Below are 23,038 nucleotides of genomic sequence, written 5' to 3' on the forward strand. Positions count from 1 at the left end.
GGCCTGGGGGAGGGAGAAGGGAGGGCACAGCAGGCAATGAAAAATTTGCTTTCTTGTACTCAACTTGTAATGAAAATGCTAATGCCATTAACCTAGATTTGGATGGCGTCCAAAAGAGACTAAATTTTGCCTCTCAGATGTTGAACTTTGCTCTTCATCGAGTTCTGAAAAGCAAAGGACCTTGTGGGAGGACATCCACAGTAAATGCCAAACAAAACAGGATTGTACCTGTTGAAATTAATGGATCTCAAATTAGCCATCTCCATTCATTTCAATAGCTGTGCTCTGAGTGGGGGAAACGTTTGCATATGATTGCTGGTTTAAATTTTCAGATACATTTATTTCTAAATCTTAAACGCATTTTAGAAATTAAAGGGAGAATTTGGAATTTAGCCAAAAAGTTGTGTAGGTAGGTGGGATAAAAGCACACTGGCAGAATGCAAATATATGCAAATCAATGATAATGACACCAGGTCCTCACCAAATCACCTTAGGCTATGTCATAAATATATCAACTTAGACTATATCATAAATTACTGCTTCCCTCCTCACACCTTTCAGAATTCATGTTGTTTGGATTCTATACTCTTAACAGTTGCAATTTGACTCCCTAGTTAGCATCCAGGGGCAATTTAAAGTGCTGATGTGACCATATTTAACGTGTTGCTATTAGTATTGACATATCCACACACAAAAAACAACCAAATATTGGAGTCCACACTATAGTACAAAATTCCACTCCTCCAATTGTAGCCAGTTGTCTTCAATTTGCTCTTGTTTCTGTACAAATAAATAGTCATTTATCTAGGGTTTACAACTCAATAATAGGACCAAAATATATCCATTGCACTGACGTGAAAAGTCATGCTCATGGGAAAGTTTTGCCTCTTCTGTCTGACTGTCCTACCTTAAAGCAGAGTGAAAACTTTGATTCAGAGAAATTACCTAAGCTCTTGACCTCGCCCAAAGGCTTCCCTCTTCCTTCAAGAGTTAACACAGAGATGTAGGAAGTTATGTTTATACCAGAGCTCTGTCCGTCTTGCCCACTCTGTTGTCTACACTAGTCCAAATATTGCTGGACTAAAACTTCCAATGTACCCAGCCAGTCTGGGTCAAAGATGCTATAGTGACTGGAATCTAGCTACATCACATTTGGAGGGTCACAAGTTTCCCTTCTCTGATTTAGAATTTTTGGAGGACATCAGCAAGTTTGATGATGGGGTGATGTGGAGTAGTGTAGTGGCAAAATCACAGCCACACCCTCTCTCAGCCACACCCCGTTATAAGATTATGCAATAATCTGATAATTCTGCAGGGGGCGGGGGAATTAGGGGTGCCTTGCAACGATCAGCGCAGATCTCCATGTGTTGCCTTTCAGTTGGGTCTACTATTTTCTGTGCAAGTAAATGGGCAAATGATTTGGAGTGCTCCAAAAATCTTCTTTCCAAGTGACCTAGCCGTGTCATCCTTGAAGTTCCACTGTACATAACAAAATTGCACGTCATTCTTTTGAAGCTAAAGCACCTTACGTTTTGGGTGTTCCACGATGCTTAGCTTTGAAGCAGAGAGAGCAATTCCTCTGTGTCCTTCCCTGGGAAGGACCCTAAGAGCCAATCCTCAGTGGCTGACTAGCCACCTTTCAACCTGATTGGCTCAAATCAGCACAAAGGGTGAGAAGTCTTCATCTGAATGGTTTAAAATGCTGAGTGTGCAGCTCTAGGTTGCTGGAGACAGGGACCTTGCTGCAGAAATAAGACAGGTCTTCAGCTCCCATGTACCACTACATTTCTGGCCATCTGTTAAAGCTGGGGTGGGATGTCACCTACCCAGTCAGACTATTTGTTCATGAAGCCCAGTCTGCCTCCCCTGGCTGGCAGCAGCTCTCCAAGGTCTTAGGAGCGCCCACTGCAATGCAACATTATTCGTTCTTCTCTCGGCTTGACAGCTGCTGCTGCTGTTGAACCAGCTTGCTGCTTACAAACGCCTGTCCCAACCCCACCCACCCCCTCCAAAACAGGTTTCTACTTAGCCTTGACCAGATTTGCTGAAATGTATACCAGCCCCCTTGAGATTTGAATTGGCAGATATGCCTGGAAACCCAAGGAGCCATCTGCAAAGTTCTGGCCCAGCAGATGGCTGAACAGACCAGCAAGTAAACTGGGGGATGCTATTTTTCAAAGCAGAAAAAAACCCTGTGCCAATTTCCTCCCCTCCCCACCACAATTCATTTTCATTACAGAGCACTTGTTTCCATGGCAAGCAAGGAAGGGTCTCTCTCCCCCCCCCCTCCCCCATTTCTCCAGCAGTTCCACTGATGGAAACATAGAAACATAGTTTTATACTGAGACTGACCATTGGGTCCATCTAGCTTAGCATTGTCTACACTGACTGGCAGTGGCTCTGGCTCTGCCTATCATTGGCTCTGGAGCCACCTACTGTCAGTGTCCCTGTTTTCTCCCCCACCAAACCCAATGGGCACCAGCCACCTCTTTGACCTTCAGCATACAAAGCTATGTGCTCTACCATGGCGCTATTGACTCCCTGGGGCTTGCAGTCACTCCAGTCCCAATGCAGATGAAAAACTCCACCAAAGCAACTCCACAACATCTCACCTTGTTGATTTTGTTGGTTTTGGGAAGCGTCTGGCTGACGTGCAGGTCCGAGTATCTGGGGGGCTTCCTCAATGGGTTGTTAATATCACATGGCACAGATTCTGTCCGGACTAACCTTGCTGGATCAAAAAGAGAGAGAGAGAGAGGAGAGAGAGAGAGAGAGAGGAGAGAGGGGGGGGAGAGAGATAGGGTGGGGTGGAGGGGGGGGGGTAGAGATAAATAGAGAAAGAGAAAGATCAAGGTTTTAATTTTGCGCTTAGTCCACATATCTAATGAGCAGCTTCCCTTGAAGCTCCTAGAGATTATGAGTTCAAACCCAAATGAGAAGTTAAACTCCCCCTGTGCCTACTCATATGGGGGATAGAGAAAGCTGCAACCCTCAAGGTGTGGTTGGACTCCAACTCCCATCATTCCATTAGCCATGCTACTTTAAAGGAGTTGTGGCTTCGCCCCTCCCCAAAGAATCCTGAGGGCTGTTGCTTGTAAAGGGTGCTGGGAGTTGTTAGGGCGTCTCCTATTCCCCTTCCAGAACTACAATTCCCAGAGTTCCCTGGAAAAAGTGATTGCTAAACTACTCTGGAGTGTTTTCCCCTTATCACGAGAAACCTCAGAGGCCCACAGCACTCGCTTACTTTGTGGGGCTCCTGGTAGCTCCCTAACTCCAAGGAAGGGCAGGGCCCTTATCACAGGATATATTTTTTTGGCTCTTGAAGGAGGTGCAAGTTATAGCCAACATTCATTGCCCTGCTCTCCTCTCCCCTTAACTTTCTTCTGATCCCTCTAGCTTCTTCTCTGTTCTTTAGCCTTGTCTCAACAAGATTCCCTCCTGTACTTGCACTCCTTTTTATCTATCATAGAATCATGGAATCACGATTCTATGAGTTGGAACTGTAGAGAATTTTAGAGTTTGAAGGAACCACGTGGGTCATCTTGTCCAACTCCCTGCAATGCAGGAATCCTTTGCCCAACATGGGGCTCGAACCTGCAACCCTGAAATTAAGAGTCCCATGCTCTACTGACTGAGCTATCGTTCCTGTCTCGCTCCCAGCCAACAATCAAGCCTGTTGCTCTGGATGGCTGCATTTTGTGCCTCCCTTGCCCTTCACTTCTGCACTCCCCTTCCTGCCCAACTTGTGCTTACAGTCGGGTCAGCTAGCTTTGCTTGACCCTCTCCCTTGCCAGCAGGTTTCACTTTGCACATCGGTCCGCATCCTTAACTCACAAGAACAATCCTCTTTCAGAGAAAGAGAAGCACTCTGGATCATATCCATTGTTCATGTACACTCTGGAGCATTTCCTCCCAGCCTGTGTTTCTTTTGCCCTTTACCAACGTGGAGCCAAATTCCCTCCACCATTTGGTTGCCACACACTGAGACACGCGAGATCCTTTCTTTGCAACATTTTACAAGCTGTTATGACCTTCGCCATCACAAATCAATTTCTGTGCCACCAGCTCAATGGGCTGCCCTTTCCAGATGGTTAATTAATATGTCAAATGCTCAAGTCACCCAATACGGGCTGCTGGACACTGCAGCCACCATTGTGAAGATTGACCATTGAGTGCCAAATATTTTTTCTCCGTCTTCCCAGCCAGTCACAGATCCATGCTGGGACCTGGTTTCTTATCCCTTGCACTGCTGGTTATATGGGGGCTATTTGTAAGCAATGCTCAAGCCTGGCTAAATCTCTTCCCACCACCACTTTAAGCTTATTGTAATTACTTCCAAATGTCTCATTCATTCTACCCATCCCTTGAGTGTCACAATAACAGGTTCCTTATCCCCCGTAGCCCCTCATCCTTTTATGTTCCTTTGCTTTGATTCCTGTTCCACCAAAGATCTTCCCACCGGTCCTAAGCAGTGGTTCCCTCACCCAACCAGGAAGTGGTCCAATCACTTCCTGTTGAAACCAGGCCTTTGTCTGAACAACAAGAGCATTCATGGCTAGAGATGTCTGAGAATTCCTACAGGAACAATGTAAGAGAAATGGATGGTGCTCGTTGTTGGTTTTTTTGTTTGTTTGTCCCATGTCTAAAACAGAAATTTATCCAGTGGATATGATTAGTATTCAATGTTGTTACTTTCAGTCTGCTAAAGGTAAAGGTACCCCTGACTGTTAGGTCCAGTTGCGGACAACTCTGGGGTTGCGTGCTCATCTCGCTTTACTGGCCGAGGGACCTGGCGTTTGTCCACAGACAGCTTCCGGGTCATGTGGCCAGATGACTAAGCCACTTCTGGCGAACCAGATCAGCACACGGAAACCTATTTATCTACTTGCACTTTGACATGCTTTCGAACTGCTAGGTGGGCAGGAGCAGGGACCGAACAACGGGAGCTCACCCCATTGCAGGGATTCAAACCACCGACCTTCTGATCAGCAAGCCCTAGGCTCTGTGGTTTAGACCACAGTGCCACCCGCATCCCTTCTGTCTGCTAATGATATGTAATTATTTTAATTGATTGATGGACTGAATTTATATCCCACCCTCCCTCCCCAAAGAGCCCAGGGTAGCAAGCAAATGTACAATTTAAAACAAAGAAGAATGCAAAAACATTCCTAGACAGGTCAAAACATTCTAAGAACAATTACAATTAAGAACATCTAAAATCAGTTACAGTTATCAGTTTAATCTTTTTTTGAAGAAATTTTTTTCCATCCAATGATCTTATGGATGCCAGGAACAGTATTCTCCCGCCGACAAATGTCTGGGTAAACAGGAACATTCTCAAATTCCACCTGAAAGTTAGTAACAGTGAAACAGGCACAACTCAATAGGGAGGGCATTCCACAACTGGGGAACCACCACTGAAAAGACTCTGTCATAACAGTGGTCCTGAAAGACCTACCAGTACATTGGCTCCCAGTACATTTCTGAGCACAATTCAAAGTGTTGGTGCTGATCTTTAAAGCCTCGGCCCAGTATACCTGAAGGAGCATCTCCACCCCCATAATTCAGCTCAGACACTTAGGTCCTTCTGGCGGTTCCCTCACTGCGAGAAGAGAGGTTACAGGGAAGCAGGTAGAGGGCCTTCTCGGTAGTGGCACCCACCCTGTAGAACGCCCTCCCATCAGATGTCAAGGAAATAAACAAATATCTGACTTTTAGAAGACATCTGAAGGCAGCCCTGTTTAGGGAAGTTTTTAATGTTTGATGTTTTATCATGTTTTAATATTCTGTTGGGAGCTGCCCATAGTGGCTGAGGAAACCCAGCCAGATGGGCGGGGTATAAATTTTATTATTATTATTGCCGACTGGGTAGACCCCAGTGCTGGCATTACGAAGGCCTCATCTACCCATCGTAGGATATTTATGACTCACCCCCCCCCAACTGCATTGTGCTTCCTTTGCATCAAAATGAACAATGTGGAATAACATAATTACATTTTTTATTTTTAAAAAATCAGCTCCAGCTGACAGCGAGACAAATAATGTCATTTTCATTGGGTCAAATGGTAACAAAATGGAAATGGTGCTGCATGCAGCAACTATGGGTCAGGGATAGAAAGTGACGCTTTCTTCTACCCCTTTCTGTGACTTACGGTGGGATTTAAGGAGCTATTGTGAACCCCAGATTCTGACAATTGCAAACAATTAATTTGCCATTGATAACCTAAATAATTATAGTCAACGCCTTTCCTTTTCCTGGACGTCAACACCAAAGAGTTCACCGGACTCTTCTCTGCCTTTTCGTTTCCCAATGCAGAAGCCTTACAATTAGGCACAAATAAGTAACTCATTAAAAGCATTTAGCAAAAAAAATCAAAATAATAATAATCAAGTATTCTCCCAGTGCAGGTGTATTTAGCAAGCATCAAGCAGCAGGAGCCTCATTAGAGCTAAATGAAATGCACATTTCTGATTCTGGATTTCCAAATGGTGCCCCTCCAGGTAATCACTTTGGCATGGGGAACGCTTTAATGAAAAGGCAAAGCCATCTTCCGGCAAGAAAGGCTTCCTCCTGGGGCCTGGGAGGCTTCCTCTTCATATGCATGAAGTGGTCTCCTACAGCTACCGGTACGGGAGCTTTTTGCATGAAGCCGTGCTCATGTCAGCCTCCATCCGGCTGGTACTACTCCTCCGTGTGGTGGGAGGCAGGGATGGTCCAAACCAATCTGGTTCACAACCCCCAGGAAAAATGCACGAAAGGGGCAGGGCGTCTGCCCTGAATGCCAAAGGTTGCTGGGTCAGATCCTGGCATCTCCCAGTAGGGTTGGGAAAGGTTCCTGCTTGAGACCCTGGAAAGCCAGTTAGTGCATACCCTCCAACATTTCTCTGATGAAAATAGGGGCATCCTATTCCATTATTATTATTATTATTATTATTATTATACCCCAGCCATCTGACTGGGCTGCCCCAGCCACTCTGGGTGGCTTCCAACATATATAAAGCATAATAAAACATTTTTTAAAAAATTTAAAAAAACCTTCCCTATACAGTTGTACCTTGGATCCCGAATGCCTTGGTACTCGGACGTTTTGGCTCCTGAACAACGCAAACCCGGAAGTGAGTGTTCCGGTTTGCAAATGTTCTTTGGAACCCGAATGTCCAACGGGGGTTCCGCAGCTTCTGGTTGGCTGCAGGAGCTTCCTGCTGCCAATCAGAAGCCGCGCTTTGGTTTCTGGACGTTTTGGAAGTTGAAGGGACTTCCGGAACGGATTCTGTTCGACTTCCAAGGTACAGGGCTGCCTGCATACGTCTTCTAAAGGTTGTATAGTTTCTTATCTCCTTGGCTCGGGGGTTACATAACTGCATGCCCTGCAACATTTCTCCAATTAAAACAGGGACATCCTAAAGAAAAGTGGGGCATTCTGGGATCAAATCAGAAACCGGGCCAGCTTCTGTAAATCCAGGACTGTCCCTAGAAAATAGGGACACTTGGAAGGTCTGTAGTGGTGACCATACTAAGCTAGACGGCCCAGTGGCCTGACTCGGTATAATGAAGGGCTGTGGCTCAGGGGTGGACCATCTGCTTTGCATACAGTGGAAGTCCTAGGTTCAATCCCCAGTGTCTACAGGTAGGGCTAGGAAATACCTCTGCTTGAAATCCTAGGAAATCTGCTACCTGTGGTCTGCGTAGAAAATACTGAGCTGGATGGACCCAGTATGTATTAGGCAGCTTCCTATATTCCTACATGAGCAAATGAAATAACAGTTTTTAAAAAAAGAAAGAAAGAAAGAAAGAAAGAAAGAAAGAAAGAAAGAAAGAAAGAAAGAAAGAAAGAAAGAAAACAGGAAGGAAAGGGTTAAAAGATCCAGGGCCCGGACTCAGGACCCTCACCGGGTCCCCTGCCATCATCACTGCAGGCAAGAAAAGAGGAAGGAGCGAAGCAAAAGAGAACAGCAGGCCTGGGAGTGCCCAGAGGAGATATGTACCTGGCTCGGCGTTTGAAGAAGAAAGAAAGAAAGAGCTACGAAAGGCAACTGTCTTGCTCTGTCCTGGGCTACAAATCAGGCGGAAGATCTCAGAGACACGGCGGTAGCTGCCCTTACCTCCACGGTGGATGATCAGCAGGTGACATGGCGGGGCCTCTTTGGTACATTTGTTGTGGCACTTTAGCCTAAGAGACAGGAGAGACAAGAGCACTTTGAGAACCGCAGTTCAGACTAGGAAGGGCTGTAGCTCAGCGGTCAGAGTATCTGCTTTGCACACAGAAGGTCCCAGGTTCAATCCCGGCTGACATCACCAGGAATAATAATAATAAAATTATAATAATAATAATACCTGAAGGAGTGTCTCCACCACCATCGTTCATCTCCGAGGGTCTTCTGGCAATTCCCTCATTGCAAGAAGTGAAGTTACAGGGAAGCAGGCAGAGGGACTTCTCAGTAGTGGCACCCGCCCTGTAGAACGCCCTCCCATCAGATGTCAAGGAAATAAACAACTACCTAACTTTTAGAAGACATCTGAAGGCAGCCTCCAGGGCAGTCTCGAGCAGGTCGCGCGCCCTGGTGCTGAGGGGCGGAGATCGCTCCGGCGCCCCCGCCCTCGCAGGGCGCAGCATGGTTTTTGTGCGCACGGCGCCCTGCCTACCAGCCCAGCGCACCACGCCACCGGGGGTCTACCTAGAGCCGGCCCTGGCAGCCTCTTATAGGTAAGTTTTTAATGTCTGATGTTTTATTGTGTTTTTATTAATAAATCTGACTGGGTTGCCCCAGCCACTCCAGACAGCTTCCAACAGAACACACAACAAAACATCTGACATTAAAAACTTCCCAGTACAGGGCTGCCTTCAGATGTCTATGTAAAGTCATATAATTGTTTAACTCTTTAACTATTTGACATCTGATGGGAGGGCGTTCCACAGGGCAGGCGCCACTACCGACAAGGCCCTCTGCCTGGTTCCCTGTAATTTCACTTCTCACAGGGAGGGAACCGCCAGAAGGCCCTCAGAACTGGACCTCAGTGTCCAGGCTGGGAATGTCCCCTGTTTCAAACCCGGAGAGCTGTTATCAATCCGTGCAGACAACAGTGATTTGGACCAATTGATCTGACTCAGTATGAGGCAGCCTCCTCGGTCTTTTCTATGGTGTCTCGAAGGCAGCTCTAACTATTCTGCATAAGTACCTCACAAGTCCCACCAGACCAAAGGGTCGGCTGACTCTGCCTATTTTTTTTCTCTCTCTTTAACTATTTGAAAGCTGGAAGGAAGCCAGTAATCAGTTACTTATTCCCTGAGCAGTGCTTGGACCTTTGGGGCTATAGAGAGAGAGAGAGAGAGAGAAAGAGAGAGGCGCCCATTGCATCATCATTGTTCTTATTAGCCACTATGGTATAGTGGTTAGACTGTTGGGTTTGAAATCCCCACTCGGGGGACTTTGGTCTAGTTGCCAACTCTCTGTCTAACCCAGGCATGTCAAACCTGCGGCCCTCCAGAGTTTTGGCCTACAACTCCCATGATCCCTAGCTAGCAGGACCAGTGGTTGGGGAAGATGGGAATTGTAGTCCAAAACATCTGGAGGGCCGCAGGTTTGACATGCCTGGTCTAACCCATAGCTGCCAAGTCTCCCACTGAAAAATGCAGGATCAGCAGCGGCGTGGCACCGGAAGTCACTTCTATGCATGTCCAGACATGCGCAGAAGCAACTTCTGGTGCCGGCGCTGCCTGATTTCCGGTGCCCAGACATGGGCAGAGCGGCACCGGAAGTCGCTTCTATGCATGTCCAGACATGCGTAGAAGCAACTTCCGGTGCCGCTCTGCCCGATTTCTGGGGCCCAGGCGTGGACAGAGCGGCACCTGAAATGGAGCCTTCCTGGTAGGTAGGAAATCTGGGAGATTTCTGGGATTTTTTTTCTATTCAGGATAACAGCAGGAAACAGATTAAAATCTGGGGGTTTCCCCGCGAAAAACGGGAGACTTGGCAGCTATGGCCTAAGCTACCTCACAGGGTTGTTGTGAAGGTAAAATGGAGGGAAAGAACCATGTACACAACCTTGAGCTATCATTTGGAACTGTCTACTCAGACTGTATGTGCGAGAGCAACCTGATAGCCATGTAGAATGTAGGGTTGCTGCGGGGATGAAATGCGGAGGCAGGTAACCACATATCTTGGAGGGAAAGTGGGATAGAAAATGCAGCAATAAAAAAGAGGCAGATTTCCTTCAGTCAGTCCCCTGTTGGTATCGAGAAGGCTGGCATGTAGCCTACATGGAAAAGCTTGCACACAGACTCAGGGTCTTAACATGGCATTTCTAAACCAAGCAAACTCATTAAGAACTACTTTGCTTTTATTACACATGTATGCATCAAGGAATATGTTAATCCTCCGGCTCAATTGGGTTCAATTTGGAATTCGTAATTCCTATTTAATGTCTCATCTTTATTTGTACTTTTGAACTATTATTTAGATGACTGGGGTCTTTTGTTTCATTGCTGCAGTTCTTCTCCTCGCTTCCTGGATCACTTGGACGTGTTACGGAGGGGAAGGAAGCTGGGGGGGGGGCTCTTTTCTATGTTCTCACAGTTGTGTATTTTGCCTGCCATGAAAAACAATAATAATGACTTATATTTGAAAGATAGAGGGTGAGGGAGAGAGAGGGACGTACTTGCAGTTTTTACATTTCAGTCCAAACAACATTCCTTTCCCACAGACAGTGCATGTCTGAGACATCCAATACTTGGTGGAAAACCTGTGCAGAGAGAGAGAGAGAAAGGTTGACCTTTGTTAAGTCTTAAGCAAAAGCTCCTTCTCAGAACAGTGAAATGTGTTATTTTTTAATAAACCTGATTGTGCTCTACTCTCGCTAGTCACCAGTCACCAAGACCAGCAGCACCAGAATTGCTTATTGATTCTGGTTCAGGAAGCCGGTGCGAATCAATTCTGCTTGCAGCATGTGCCGCTCTATCCTTGAGTGGGAGTTCTGAGTGTGAGGAAACAGGTCACAATTGCTAATTTCAGTCAGCTAATCGGGGTCCGTATTTGCTCATTAGCAACCCAGGGAGGGAAAACGCAAATGTTGATCTTAAAAAGAGAGAGCATGGACTCAAGATTTTATTGGAAATGAATCAGGACCTCAGCATGCCCTACGAGCAGGGACACGCCTTAAAAATGCCTTCGCTGCTCCAGGCCATGTCTAGTGAAGCTATCCAGGTGGTTCAACAAAGGCAGCCAAGCCACATCCCACTGTGTTATTTTCCTGCCTGCCTGTTACTGGTCCACCTTATTCCCATTTCTTCCAAGGGAGTGGGGGGGGGGTGGCTACTGGCATAGCATTTACTCAAGGTTAGGAGGTCATAGATAAAGCACAGTGGTTTTATCGACAGAAGCTGGAGCCTTATCTAAGTGTTATCAGAAATTGAAAGAGTGGCTTAGAAGGGGCTTTATTGAGACTGGGCATTGACACACACACACGCCAGCACCGGCCTTTTGCTTATCAGCACACTGCGTCCAAGATTATAATGCAGCAAATTAAACAGTCCAAGCGGACTCCAGAGAAAGGTTTTTCTCCAGACTACTCGGGCTGTAGAGTGGCTCTGTCGCTCAGATAGGAAGAAATGGGCAAAAGTGGGGGTAAGCATTGGGCAAACTTTGGTCTCGGGGCTCAAGGCAGCCCTGGTGTGATTTCCAAAGCACCCTATTGGGATCAGTTCTGACCTCTGGGAAGAGTGATCTGACTCTCTGCTGGGCAGAGATGAAAAGGGAGAAGGAGAAAGATAGGGGTGTCAGTGGGCCTTTTTTCCGACGGAACTTTCCAGAACTCCGTTCCAGCTCCTCTCAGGCATTCATAAGGAGTTCCGATATCAGAGAGAAGCGGGAGTCAGTGAGAGAAGAGGGGTATCCTCATCTGCTTTTGACTCTGGTCCTCCTGCCCACTGCTGGTCTCTGCCCCACCGAAAGCTGGCATGCTGCCCCCCAACAGATGACCCAGCCTAAGAGAATGCAGCCCTTGACAGGAGGGTGGGGAGTTACCCGCCCTGACCTGGGTTTAAAGTGATTCAGCTGGAGAAGGTTGTCATGTTGCCAAAGCCAATAAATGGGAGAAATAACCACAATGCATTTTCTGGTTTCTTAGGGAAGGGGTTTGCCCAATGGTGCTGCAGCCATTGCTTAGCCGTTCCTTCATTTGAGAGTTTGCAGTTGGCATGTAAACAGTCTGGCCTGGTCAGCTGTTGCCTCACCAGTGAGCAGTAAATGGGCGAGAGACGGTCTCAGAGGAATCTCTGTGTTTTTCAAATGAGGTATCCAGCAGAGTCCATTTTCAGCAATCAAGGATGCTTCATAATTATAATGGATTTAAAAGGAATACAATATTTCTGTGGCGGGGAGAGAAATGGCATTACACTTTGGGGGGTCCAACTCCCCTCAGAGCAGGAGCCAGCAGCTCTTGGCTCTCGAGAGGCCACTGCTAGCTAGTCCTGCCATTTTGCTCTCAGCCAGAAGAAGCCAGATTCCTATGGAGGGGGGGACAGTACAGCTTGCTTCCTCCCCACCAGGTCTTGCTCCCTCCCCACAGACGACATCTTCTCCTCCATCTTCTCAGTGGAGTTTAATGGGGTTTGTTATGTACTGAGCTGAATCCTAGAACAATAGGATTCAGAAACAGCGGGAGCTACCCAATCCAACTCCAGGTGGAAGTGAATCCGCAACCTGATTGGCCTGCTGGAGCAGCCAATCAGGCGGCTGGCAGAAGTGAATCTGCTACCTGATTGGCCTGTAGGAGCAGCCAATCAGGCTGCAGGCAGAAGTCAATCCACAATATAATTGGCCCACAGGTGTAGCCCTGAAGCAGCCAATCACGCAAGGCCCATTGTGTAAATAATGTATATAAGCAGATGGTTTTGGGAAAAGAGCCATTCTTCTTCTCCTCTTCTCCTTGATGACTATGAGCTGAATAAAGAGCATGAAATTCACTCTCGACTCCGAGTACATTTCAGGGTTGCAAGGGCCTGTCAGTGCCACCTACTGACTGGAGGTCAGATGCTACCATAGAGTCTCCAAACCTCCAAAACTAAAATTTGCGCCACCTGCTGTCGGACTCCCTGTCCATATAGTCGCCAAGCACCACAGGGAAGCAGGTATTGGTATGGGCTTGAGGGGGTCCTCGGCACAGCACCCTTCCATTTGCCCTGGAGTGATGCCATGCCAGGGGCATTGTGGGAAATTAAAATGGCAGCACAGAAATGCAACCACACATTTCCCTCCCCCCAGAATTCTATGGTGACAGAAACATAGGAAGGAATATAGGATGCTGCCATGGGTCACATTCGTACATACGTACATTTAAATCACTATGATACCACTTCAAACAGTCATGACTTCCCCCAAAGAATCCTGGGAAACTGTGATGGTTGCTGAGAGTTGCTCATTCCTTACTCACTGGTAACCATTGGCACTGGACCCTCAACAGAGTAGGCAATAATTCTCCCTTACCTGAAACCATATCCCTCCTGAGGTAAACTGTTTCTCAACCATAACATTTTAAAGAAAGAAAGAAAGAAAGAAAGAAAGAAAGAAAGAAAGAAAGAAAGAAAGAAAGAAAGAAAGAAAGAAAAAGAAAGAAAAAGAAAGAAAGAAAGAAAGAAAGAAAGAAAGAAAGAAAGAAAGAAAGAAAGAAAGACAGAAAGACATATCTGAGTTTTTTCAATCACCTCATACCTGTGTTTGATTGAGTTTCCAAGATCCCGTCGAGGAATTTGCGGGGACCAGCGAGGTACTGAGAGTGTATCTGAAAGACAGAAATTAGAGGGGAAAGTGTTGGTCCCAGGTGGTCAGATTCAAAATTATTTCTTCCACAATTATCTGGCTTATTACATATCAGGGATGCCATTATGAATTCTCAAAAAAAAAAGCCTTCTAAAATGTTGTGTATTGAGTCAAAGGATTTTATATCTGTATTACTATTGTATGTATTTGCATTAGGGTAAAGTAACTGCCTTTTGGTTCTAGAAGGTACAGCTACTATATTGGTTCATTTAAGCTGCTGTATTTGGATCCTCTGTCTTATTGGTTTCCTCCAAAAGGCAGCATTGTGATTGCCTGATATTGTTCCTTCCAAAATGTATCCCTTTCTAGCTAGTCCCCTGTCCCTATAAATGTGGCTTTCCTCTCCTCAGACTTCAGTCTTGTTTGCTTCAATAAAGAAGTGTTACTAGAGAGCTGTCTCCAGCATATTATGTCAAGAGAGCTGAAATTACGAACTCCAAGTCACAACATAAACAAATCTCAGCATCTTGGCATGACAAGTAGGATACTGTGTTGTGGCACTGTGTTGTTGTCGTACTGTGTGGAGCATAGCCAGCCATGCCCTTTTCAGGGTACTCCATTCCATCTCTCTTCATCCCCACTCTCTCATTCCCCACCCCAACAGTCCGTCAGGATTCCATGGCCACTGAGCATGCTGTTTGCAAGGTCATCCCAATACATTTTGGGACCTGAGGCGAACCACAAAATGGCACCTCCTCCCTGCCAGGGAAGACGGGGTGAATGAAGAACAAGGGGTGGGAGGAGATAAGCAGCACCTCCTATTCACCAAGACACCATTAAGAGAGGCGGCATTGAGAGGACAGATCCAGCCTCCAAGGAGTGCGCTGCAGCTGTTAACTACCCTGCAGCGGAAGTAGTGAGCAATGCATTCCTCGGAGGCGGGAGCTGCTGCCCCTCTGGATCCTGCTTCCTCACTTTGCCTCATCCATGGGCAGGTCCGCATTTAGGTTTGATGAGGCCCTAAGCTACTGAAGGTAATGGGGCCCTTTATATTTCCAGCTGTCTTTTGTCAACAACAAATTGTTGCTGTGTTTTGTGTTGAATATATGCTATATCAGGGGTCCCCAAACTAAGGCCCGGGGGCCGGATGCGGCCCAATCACCTTCTAAATCCGGCCCGTGGATGGTCCAGGAATCAGCATGTTTTTACATGAGTAGAATGTGTTCTTTTAGTTAAAATGCATCTCTGGGTTATTTGTGGGGCATAGGAATTCATTCATTTCCCCCCCAAAAAATATAGTCCAGCCCCCCACAAGGTCTGAGGGACAGTGGACCGGCCCCCTGCTGAAAAGGTTTGCTGACCCCTGTGCTATATGGTAATTTTTGGACCTAAAAGTATCTAAAGCCATTTGCACATAACAAAATATGTAATTTATCAAAGTAATTGATATAGAAATGAGGAAACCAGTGATATTTTAGGCAGCAGGCCAGCATCATAGGAGCCTACACAACCCAAAACACTGTTGCTGTACATAGGTTTTATTTTGTTTTTTATCTTATATTTGGGAAATGTACATCCAGGGCTTTTTTTCTTTAACCTTTTGGGGGGGGGCAAGAGAGTGGAGCCCTAAGCTATAGCTTGTTTAGCTTACACGGTAATCCGGCACCGTCCATGGGCTGGGCTGGAGTGGGTACAGCTTTTTAATATTTCTCCAAACCTCCCCCAAGTTTGCTGACACTTCCTCTTATGCGAGGGTTTCAGGCATGCAAGGAAGGCAGATGATCTACCACTGGGCTATGGCCTTTCCCAAGAAGACTTTGCGTGACACTTGTTTCCCTGGCGAAACGTTTTGCACCAAAGGAATGTGGCCTCGCAAGAGAATGCATAAGCAGATTGCTGCTAATTCTGCTGCCCAATCGGTGGAGGAATCTGTTACGTGATGAGTTGCTGTGTTGGGATTGCTCTGTTGCGCAATTAAACCCTGAGTCCCAATCGCACTAATGGACAGCAAAAACTAGATACCGCCTGTAAGGGTGACTCCCTATCCCTATAGGGTGGCAGCCCCCATCATCCTGACGTCCACCTCGCCAAGTACAGAAAGCACCAGCGGTTCTGAAGCAGCCAGAGGGGGAGGGGGAGACTCGGGGGAGGAGAGAAATCAGAGGGAGGAACAATGGGAAAGCTCGGGGGCGGAGGGATGTTGGAGAGCCAGGGCACCGACCGCTCAGGGAAGAAACTGAAAGGGCAGCACTCCTTCCGACGCCAGAAATGAGGAGAGCGCCGCAACGCAGGTCTAGGGGGCGGCGTTTTGGGGTGCCCCAACTACTTTGCTGGCGTAGGAACAGACGTACGCCATTGCCGGATTCTGATTCGGGATGAGAGGTCATGTTTTGAGCTGTCTCTACACTGTAAATAAGTAGCACAATAAACGTCTTTGGAGACAAACTGGACTCAGGCGGAGTTACTCTAGAGTAGCCACGACAACCCTCTGACACCGCCCTAATTAATTAATTATTTCCTATTGGCATTAGGCAGGCGCCTTCGCAATACTGGTTTGGATGCCTGCTGAAATCTTTTCTGTTTCAGCAAGCCTACCCAGAACAGACGATTTGGTTACTTTTCCTTTAAATGCTTTATTAATTCGATCTTAAGCTTTAAAGATGGTTGTATATACGCCTTGGATATACATTGTTTTTGAATTCATTTGTTTCTTCGAACCATGTTTTATATATTTAATGGGACTCGTACACCACTCGGGAAATGTTTTCCAGCAAACAGTTTTAATAAAGGAATGATATTGATTAATTAATTCAGGGAAAGTGCACGGAGGCGAGAAAACCTATATGCTAATTAGTTTGTTATTTATTTCAAAGCATTTATACACCACTTGATTGTGTGTGTGTGTGTTTTTTAAAAGAAAAGAAAAGCTGAAAGCAGTTTACAAAGAGAATAAAACAATAAAATTATGAGTAAAAAGGGCTCTTCATAACATTCTAGGGTTGCCATATTTCAAAAAGTAAAAACCAGGACACCCCAAAGTGTCCTAGCATCTCCACCACAATTTAACCCCCATTGCTGGATTTTCAGAGTTTGAAAACTGCAGGGCTTGATTCAATTATTTTTATTTTCATCACAACAAAACCATTTGATACCCAGATGCTTCTGATTTCTTCCTGCCCTCTCTGCTTCTGACCCAGTTGAATTAATATGAGATTCTGTAGCAGGCCCTCCAAGTGTCCCTATTTCCAGGGACGGTCCTGGATTTACAGAAGCTGTTCCCAGTTTCTGATTTGAATATCCCACTTTTCCTTAGGATGTCCCCGTTTTCATCGGAGAAATGGTGGAGGGTATAGAGTTATGCAACACCCCAAGCCAAGGAGAAAAGTAACTACACAACCTTTAGAAGACATCTGAAGCCAGGACTGTATAGGGAACTTTTAAAATGTTTAATTATGTTTTTATACATGTTGGAAGCCGCCCAGAGTGGCTGGTACAACCCAGTCAGATTTATTATTATTATTATTATTATTATTATTATTATTATTATTATTATTATTAAATAGGACGTCCCTATTTTCATCAGAGAAATGTTGGAGGGTATGCTATCGGCTTCCATGTGAAATAATAATGATAATAAACACATTGTTTACCCTAGAGAGAACGATTTATAGAAAGAGCATTTGGGCACAGTTAAAAGCATTGGCTTTATTTTAACAGCAGAGGCTCTTGGGTACCAAAGTGAAAATCAAATATGATTCTCGGAGACCCAAATGCCATCCATTTGCCAAATGCAAGCTGGGCCCACGGACATCTGACCACCTGAAACGTCCAGGCAGACTCCAGCAGTGACCCCTGGGTTTCCTATGCATACCTGTCAATCCTTCAGCAAACACGCTCCCGGGGTGTTTTTTTAACATAGGATATGAACGCCTCTGTTTGCTTTCATATCCCATTTTAATATTGCAGGTTGAGGCGTTCTTAATTATGTGCCATTTCAGAAGGTTACATTTGCATGTGGCTTCCTGTGCAGAGAGCAGCGCTCCCTCTGCTGCTCAAGAACAACTCCGCCGCATCAATGCGCATCTCAACAAAATGCGGGGCAGGGAGGAGACCGCTATGCAAAGACCCAAGAACTGCCACATTCAGACCATACATTTAAAGCACGATGATACTTTAATGGTGCTGGGCTCTTCTGTGTTGGATCCTTTTAAGCAGAAGTTGGCTGGCTATCCATCATGGATGCTAATAATAATAATACTACAGTGGTACCTCGGTTTTCAAGGGACGCGGGTGGTGCTTTGGTCTAAACCACTGAGCCTAGGGCTTGCCAATCAGAAGGTCGGCGGTTCGAATCCCCGTGACGGGGTGAGCTCCTGTTGCTCGGTCCCTGCTCCTACCAACCTAGGAGTTCGAAAGCACATCAAAGTGCAAGTAGATAAATAGGAACCGCTCCGGCAGGAAGGTAAACAGTGTTTCCGTGCACTGCTCTGGTTCGCCAGAAGCGGCTTAGTCATGCTGGCCACATGACCTGGAAGCTGTCTGCAGACAAATGCCGGCTCCCTCGGCCTATAGAGCGAGATGAGCGTGCAACCCCAGAGTCGTCCCCGACTGGACCTAACAGTCAGGGGTACCTTTACCTTTTTACCTAGGTTTTCAAACATAATCCGTTCCGGAAGACCGTTCGACTTCTGAAACGTTCGAAAACCGAGGTGCAAAGGGCAGTCTGCCAGTTCAATAGAGAAAATTGTAAAAAAAAACAACAGATACACACAGCGGAAGCCGTTTGAATTCCAAGGCACGTTCGAAAATGGAAGTATTTACTTCCGGGTTTTTGGCGTTTGAAAACCAAAACGTTTGGCAACAGAGACGTCCGAAAACCGAGGTCCACTGTAATAATAATTTCTTACTTAGGCCCTGCGCATCTGACTGGATTGCCCGAGCCACTCTGGGCAGCTTCCAACATAATAAAATCACAGGAAATGTCAAACATTAAAAAATTCCCGATACAGGGCTGCCTTCATTGGTCTTTGCAAAGTCGTGTAGCTATTTTGTTTGTTTGACATCTGATAGGAGAACATTCCATAGGGTGGGCACCACTACTGAGAAGGCCCGCTTCCCTGAATAATAATAATTTGTTGTGATTCCTGCATTGCAGGCACTTAGACTAGATGATCCTAGGAGTCATTTGTAACTCTACAGTTCTATGAGTCTGTGATACCATCTTAGAGAAGCATGGCTTTCCCCAAAGAATTCCGGGAGCTGAAATTTGTTAAGGGTGTTGAGAGATGTTAATAGACCCCGCCCCCCCAGTTCCCCTCAAAGGGCTATAATTCCCAGGGCAGTTTAAAAATCAAACCCTCTTCACATGGAATTCTGGGGGCACTGTAGTTAGGGGTGGGGGTAATCTCTTAGCAACTCTTAGCACCCTTTTCCAAACTACACTCCCCAGGATTCCTTGGGGGGAGCCAGGATTGTCTTAAATGGTATAGTGCTATTTTAAACTCGTGGTGTGAGTGTGGCAGAGGACAAGCTGTGGAGTCCAGATGTTGTGGACTGGCTGGATGCAGAGGAATGGTGGGAGGCACCAGCTGGGGAGCCCCCAAGGGAACCCCCAGGGAAAGAAGGCTCAGAGCCAGGGGGGTTGTGGTGGGACAACGATGAGTGGTCAGAGAGAGAAGAGGGAGCAGATGGGAGGAGGAGGTGTCGGAAGCTGAAGGAGTAACAGGGTTTGGTGAGCAGGAAGAGGTTGTGGCAGAGAGCAGCCCAGAAGCAGAACCAGAAACAGAGGCTGGGAAGAAGGCAGAGAAGAGTCTGATGAAGACTCCAGGGAGTCTCCCCCTCTTGCTGCGACCAGCTCCCCTCCCCACCTGGTCTCCCAGAACCCAAAGAGGTATGAAGAGGGCGGAGCAAAGAGAGACAAGACAAATGAGCCTCAGGTTGCTGGGGAATGACCATGGGGAGGAGCCTTAGAGAGCAGTGGGAAGGGACCTTCAGTACTCGCAACCGCCTCATCAGAGCAAGACCTACTGGGAAGAGTTGCTGTTTTGTTTCTTTGATAAAGGAGTTAGCTACACTGAAGCCTTGGGAGTTTCTGCTGGTCTGCTCCCAACCAGCCCTGACACCAGTTTTCCATGACAAACTGGCAGGGTTTTTTTTTGGGGGGGGGCTGACTGTTTTTTAAGGGAAGAGCTTTTAATAGTACTTCGCTGCCTTTATTGTTTGTGGTTTAATACATTAGATTTTTTTATATTGTTTTAATTTGATTAGAGCTTAACTACTTTTTAATAAACCTCTTTCATGTGTTTTGAGATCTTTGGTGTTTATCTGTGTTGTTTTGATTTGTGTAAGGCACCTTGAGCCCCGGTCTAGGGAACAGGCAGCATATTACAATAATTAATAATAAATAAATATAATAATAATGCTATTTCTCTTTAAAAATGTTTTGGGGTACAGTGGTACCTCAGGTTAAGAACTTAATTCATTCTGGAGGTCCGTTCTTAACCTGAAACTGTTCTTAACCTGAGGTACCACTTTAGCTAATGGGGCCTCCCGCTGCCGCCGCGCCGCCAGAGCACGATTTCTGTTCTCATCCTGAAGCAAAGTTCTTAACCTGAGGTACAATTTCTGGGTTAGCGGAGTCTGTAACCTGAAGCGTTTGTAACCCGAAGCGTCTTTAACCCAAGGTACCACTGTACTCTCGTTTTCCTATTCATATTAAAATACTGCCCCTCAATGAGGCCAAACTTAGATTCACAAAATGTTTAGGGGTATGCATACCCCTGCGTACCTCCAGAAAAAAAGCACTGATTATAATATTAGTTGTTGTTTAGTCGTTTCCGACTCTTTGTGACCCCATGAACCAGAGCACACCAGGCACTCCTGTCTTCCACTGCCTCCCGCAGTTTGGTCAGACTCAAGTTAGTAGCTTCGAGAACACTGTCCAACCATCTCGTCCTCTGTCGTCCCCTTCTCCTTGTGCCCTCCATCTTTCCCAACATCAGAGTCTTTTCCAGGCAGTCTTCATTTCTCATGAGGTGGCCAAAGTATTGGAGCCTCAGCTTCACGATCTGTCCTTCTAGTGAGCACTCAGGGCTGATTTCCTTCAGAATGGATAGGTTTGATCTTCCTGCAGTCCATGGGACTCTCAAGAGTCTCCTCCAGCACCATAATTCAAAAGCATCCATTCTTCAGCGATCAGCCTTCTTTATGGTCCAGCTCTCTCTTCCAGCTACTGGGGAAACCATAGCTTTAACTATACGGACCTTTGTCGGCAAGGTGATGTCTCTGCTTTTTAAGATGCTGTCTAGGTTTGTCATTGCTTTTCTCCCAAGAAGCAGGCGGCTTTTAATTTCGTGACTGCTGTCACCCTCTGCAGTGATCATGGAGCCCAAGAAAGTAAAACCTCTCCCTGCCTCCATAATATTAGTAGCCAAACACATATCCAACAGCAGCCAATCAGTTTCCTTCAGGTATTACCCAGGTAAAAGTGGGTGGAGCAATGAATGAATATGTTACCTTTTATTTTGATATTTTTTTCTTGAGTTAGCAGCTACATGGAAAAATTCAGAAAAGTGAAAAAGAACAACTGTGTTCTGATCCACACAGCAAATAACAAAGTCCTCAAGACAGCCTGGTCCTCAGGCCTGTCTGATGTCCTGGACAAGATAAATATCTGCTGCTTTGTGGTTCTGCTCATCCAGTATCTGCTCCTCCCCATTTGAAGATGGTGTCAACAAGATTTGCTTCTTTCTCTGTTGGGGAATTAATACCTTGGGAGCCAGGCGTTAAATAAAGATTACCTGCTGACAGTCCCAGAAGAAAGCTAGTTTACACCATGCAAGGATCTCGTCTGTAGAAGTACAAAAGGACCTTTTATATTCTGAAATGCTGTTTGCTCTTCACTAAATCACATTATACAAATGTGCCCCCCTCCTCTGCCCCCGCCATCCTTTGTGAAGCAAACAAGCGGACAATTAAAGTTACTTACCTGAAGTTAAATTAAAACCTTCGCTTTATCATCTGCAATTTATTTCTGCTAACTTTCAGCTGGCCTCAATTAAATCACGCTGTTTTAAAAGAGATGGGGGCGGGGCGGGGAAGTGGCGGAGGGGATTTAATTACTTTCTATAACATGCTCATTGTCAAAAAATTATTATTAAAGTGTATCAGGAATCATAACCTCTGAACAATGCAGCGAGACCCTCCGTGATTCGCAGGTAATTATTTTCATTACGGGGATGGTGGATGGAGGTTCTGAGATATTAACAATACCCGGCACACAGACACATGCACACTGTGTTCAGTGGAGCATCAAGGGAGGGAGAGGACAGAAATGTTGAACTGGAAGAGCCTTGATGGGATTCGGGGGGGGGGGCTGCTTTTCAGCTCATTTTGTTTTTAATCCTCAAAAGATGGACTGGCAGCGATTTCCTCTAAAAAGAACATGGAAGTCAGTTGTTGTTGTTGTTTTTAAAAACCTAAACATTTTACACACTCCTTGAACATCGAAGCCAGGGTTTTCAAACCTTGGGTCTCCAGCTGTTTTTGTAGTACAACTCCCATCATCCCTAGCTAGCAGGACCAGTGGTCGGGGATGATGGGAACTGTAGTCCAAAAACAGCTTGGAGCCCCAAGGTTGGGAAGCCAAGCTGAGTCTAAGCAATGAAGTTGCAAAGAAGACTCCAGTATCAGATGTCACCAAAGCTAGCTTGGCTCTGGGCCACGAATGAACTTTGGGGGCTTGGCAATGCCAAGCGAGCATGAGAAGATTCGAGATTGTTGTTGTTGTTGTTGATGATTTCAGTCCCCAAAATTAGGGGTTCCCCCCCCAAAAAAAAATAAAAACAACCAGAAGATTTGGGGACAGCACAAGGCCCATGGAGAGGGGAAGAGAGGAAGGATGAGTCGTGCTACGCAAGCAGAAGTCATTCCTCTCATGCAAGAATTTAGCTGAATCAATCCTCAAATTTGCATCCAGAAAGGGGTGGACTTGCTCTTGAGCATGTGCAGAGAGCATCTTCCATTCAATTGAAAGCAGGCTTTAGAAATGAACCTGGGTTTCAGAAGGAGGTCTCCCAGAAGTCACAGGAGTCCCTGTGGCTTCTCGGGGTGGTGGGAGGTCGATTCACCACTTCCCGTTTTGGAAACTGCAAACCCTGTGCTCCGATAGCGTCAGAAGTTTAAGAATCCCGGCAGCGAGGCCGAAAGACTCGCCAGGCCAAGGCGAAGTTGAGGGAGGGCTGCGAGTGATAGTCCTCTCTTGGCATCAGCCGTCTCGCCTTGA

At 46.2% G+C, this 23,038-nt stretch overlaps 1 protein-coding gene across 1 annotated transcript in view; it reads right to left on the minus strand.

The window, feature by feature from the left end:
- The window catches only part of KSR2 (kinase suppressor of ras 2), a 187,100-nt gene that overhangs the window by 68,854 nt on the left and 95,208 nt on the right, over window positions 1–23,038 (minus strand). The window contains exons 6-9 of the mRNA XM_035098517.2: window positions 13,708–13,777; window positions 10,658–10,741; window positions 8,106–8,171; window positions 2,613–2,739 (exon numbers count right to left, since the gene is read on the minus strand). Coding sequence (XP_034954408.1) covers window positions 2,613–2,739; window positions 8,106–8,171; window positions 10,658–10,741; window positions 13,708–13,777 — 347 coding nt within the window. The remainder of the gene's footprint in view (window positions 1–2,612; window positions 2,740–8,105; window positions 8,172–10,657; window positions 10,742–13,707; window positions 13,778–23,038) is intronic.

Source organism: Zootoca vivipara, chromosome 17 (assembly GCF_963506605.1).
Source record: "Zootoca vivipara chromosome 17, rZooViv1.1, whole genome shotgun sequence".
Taxonomy (NCBI): Eukaryota; Metazoa; Chordata; class Lepidosauria; order Squamata; family Lacertidae; genus Zootoca; species Zootoca vivipara.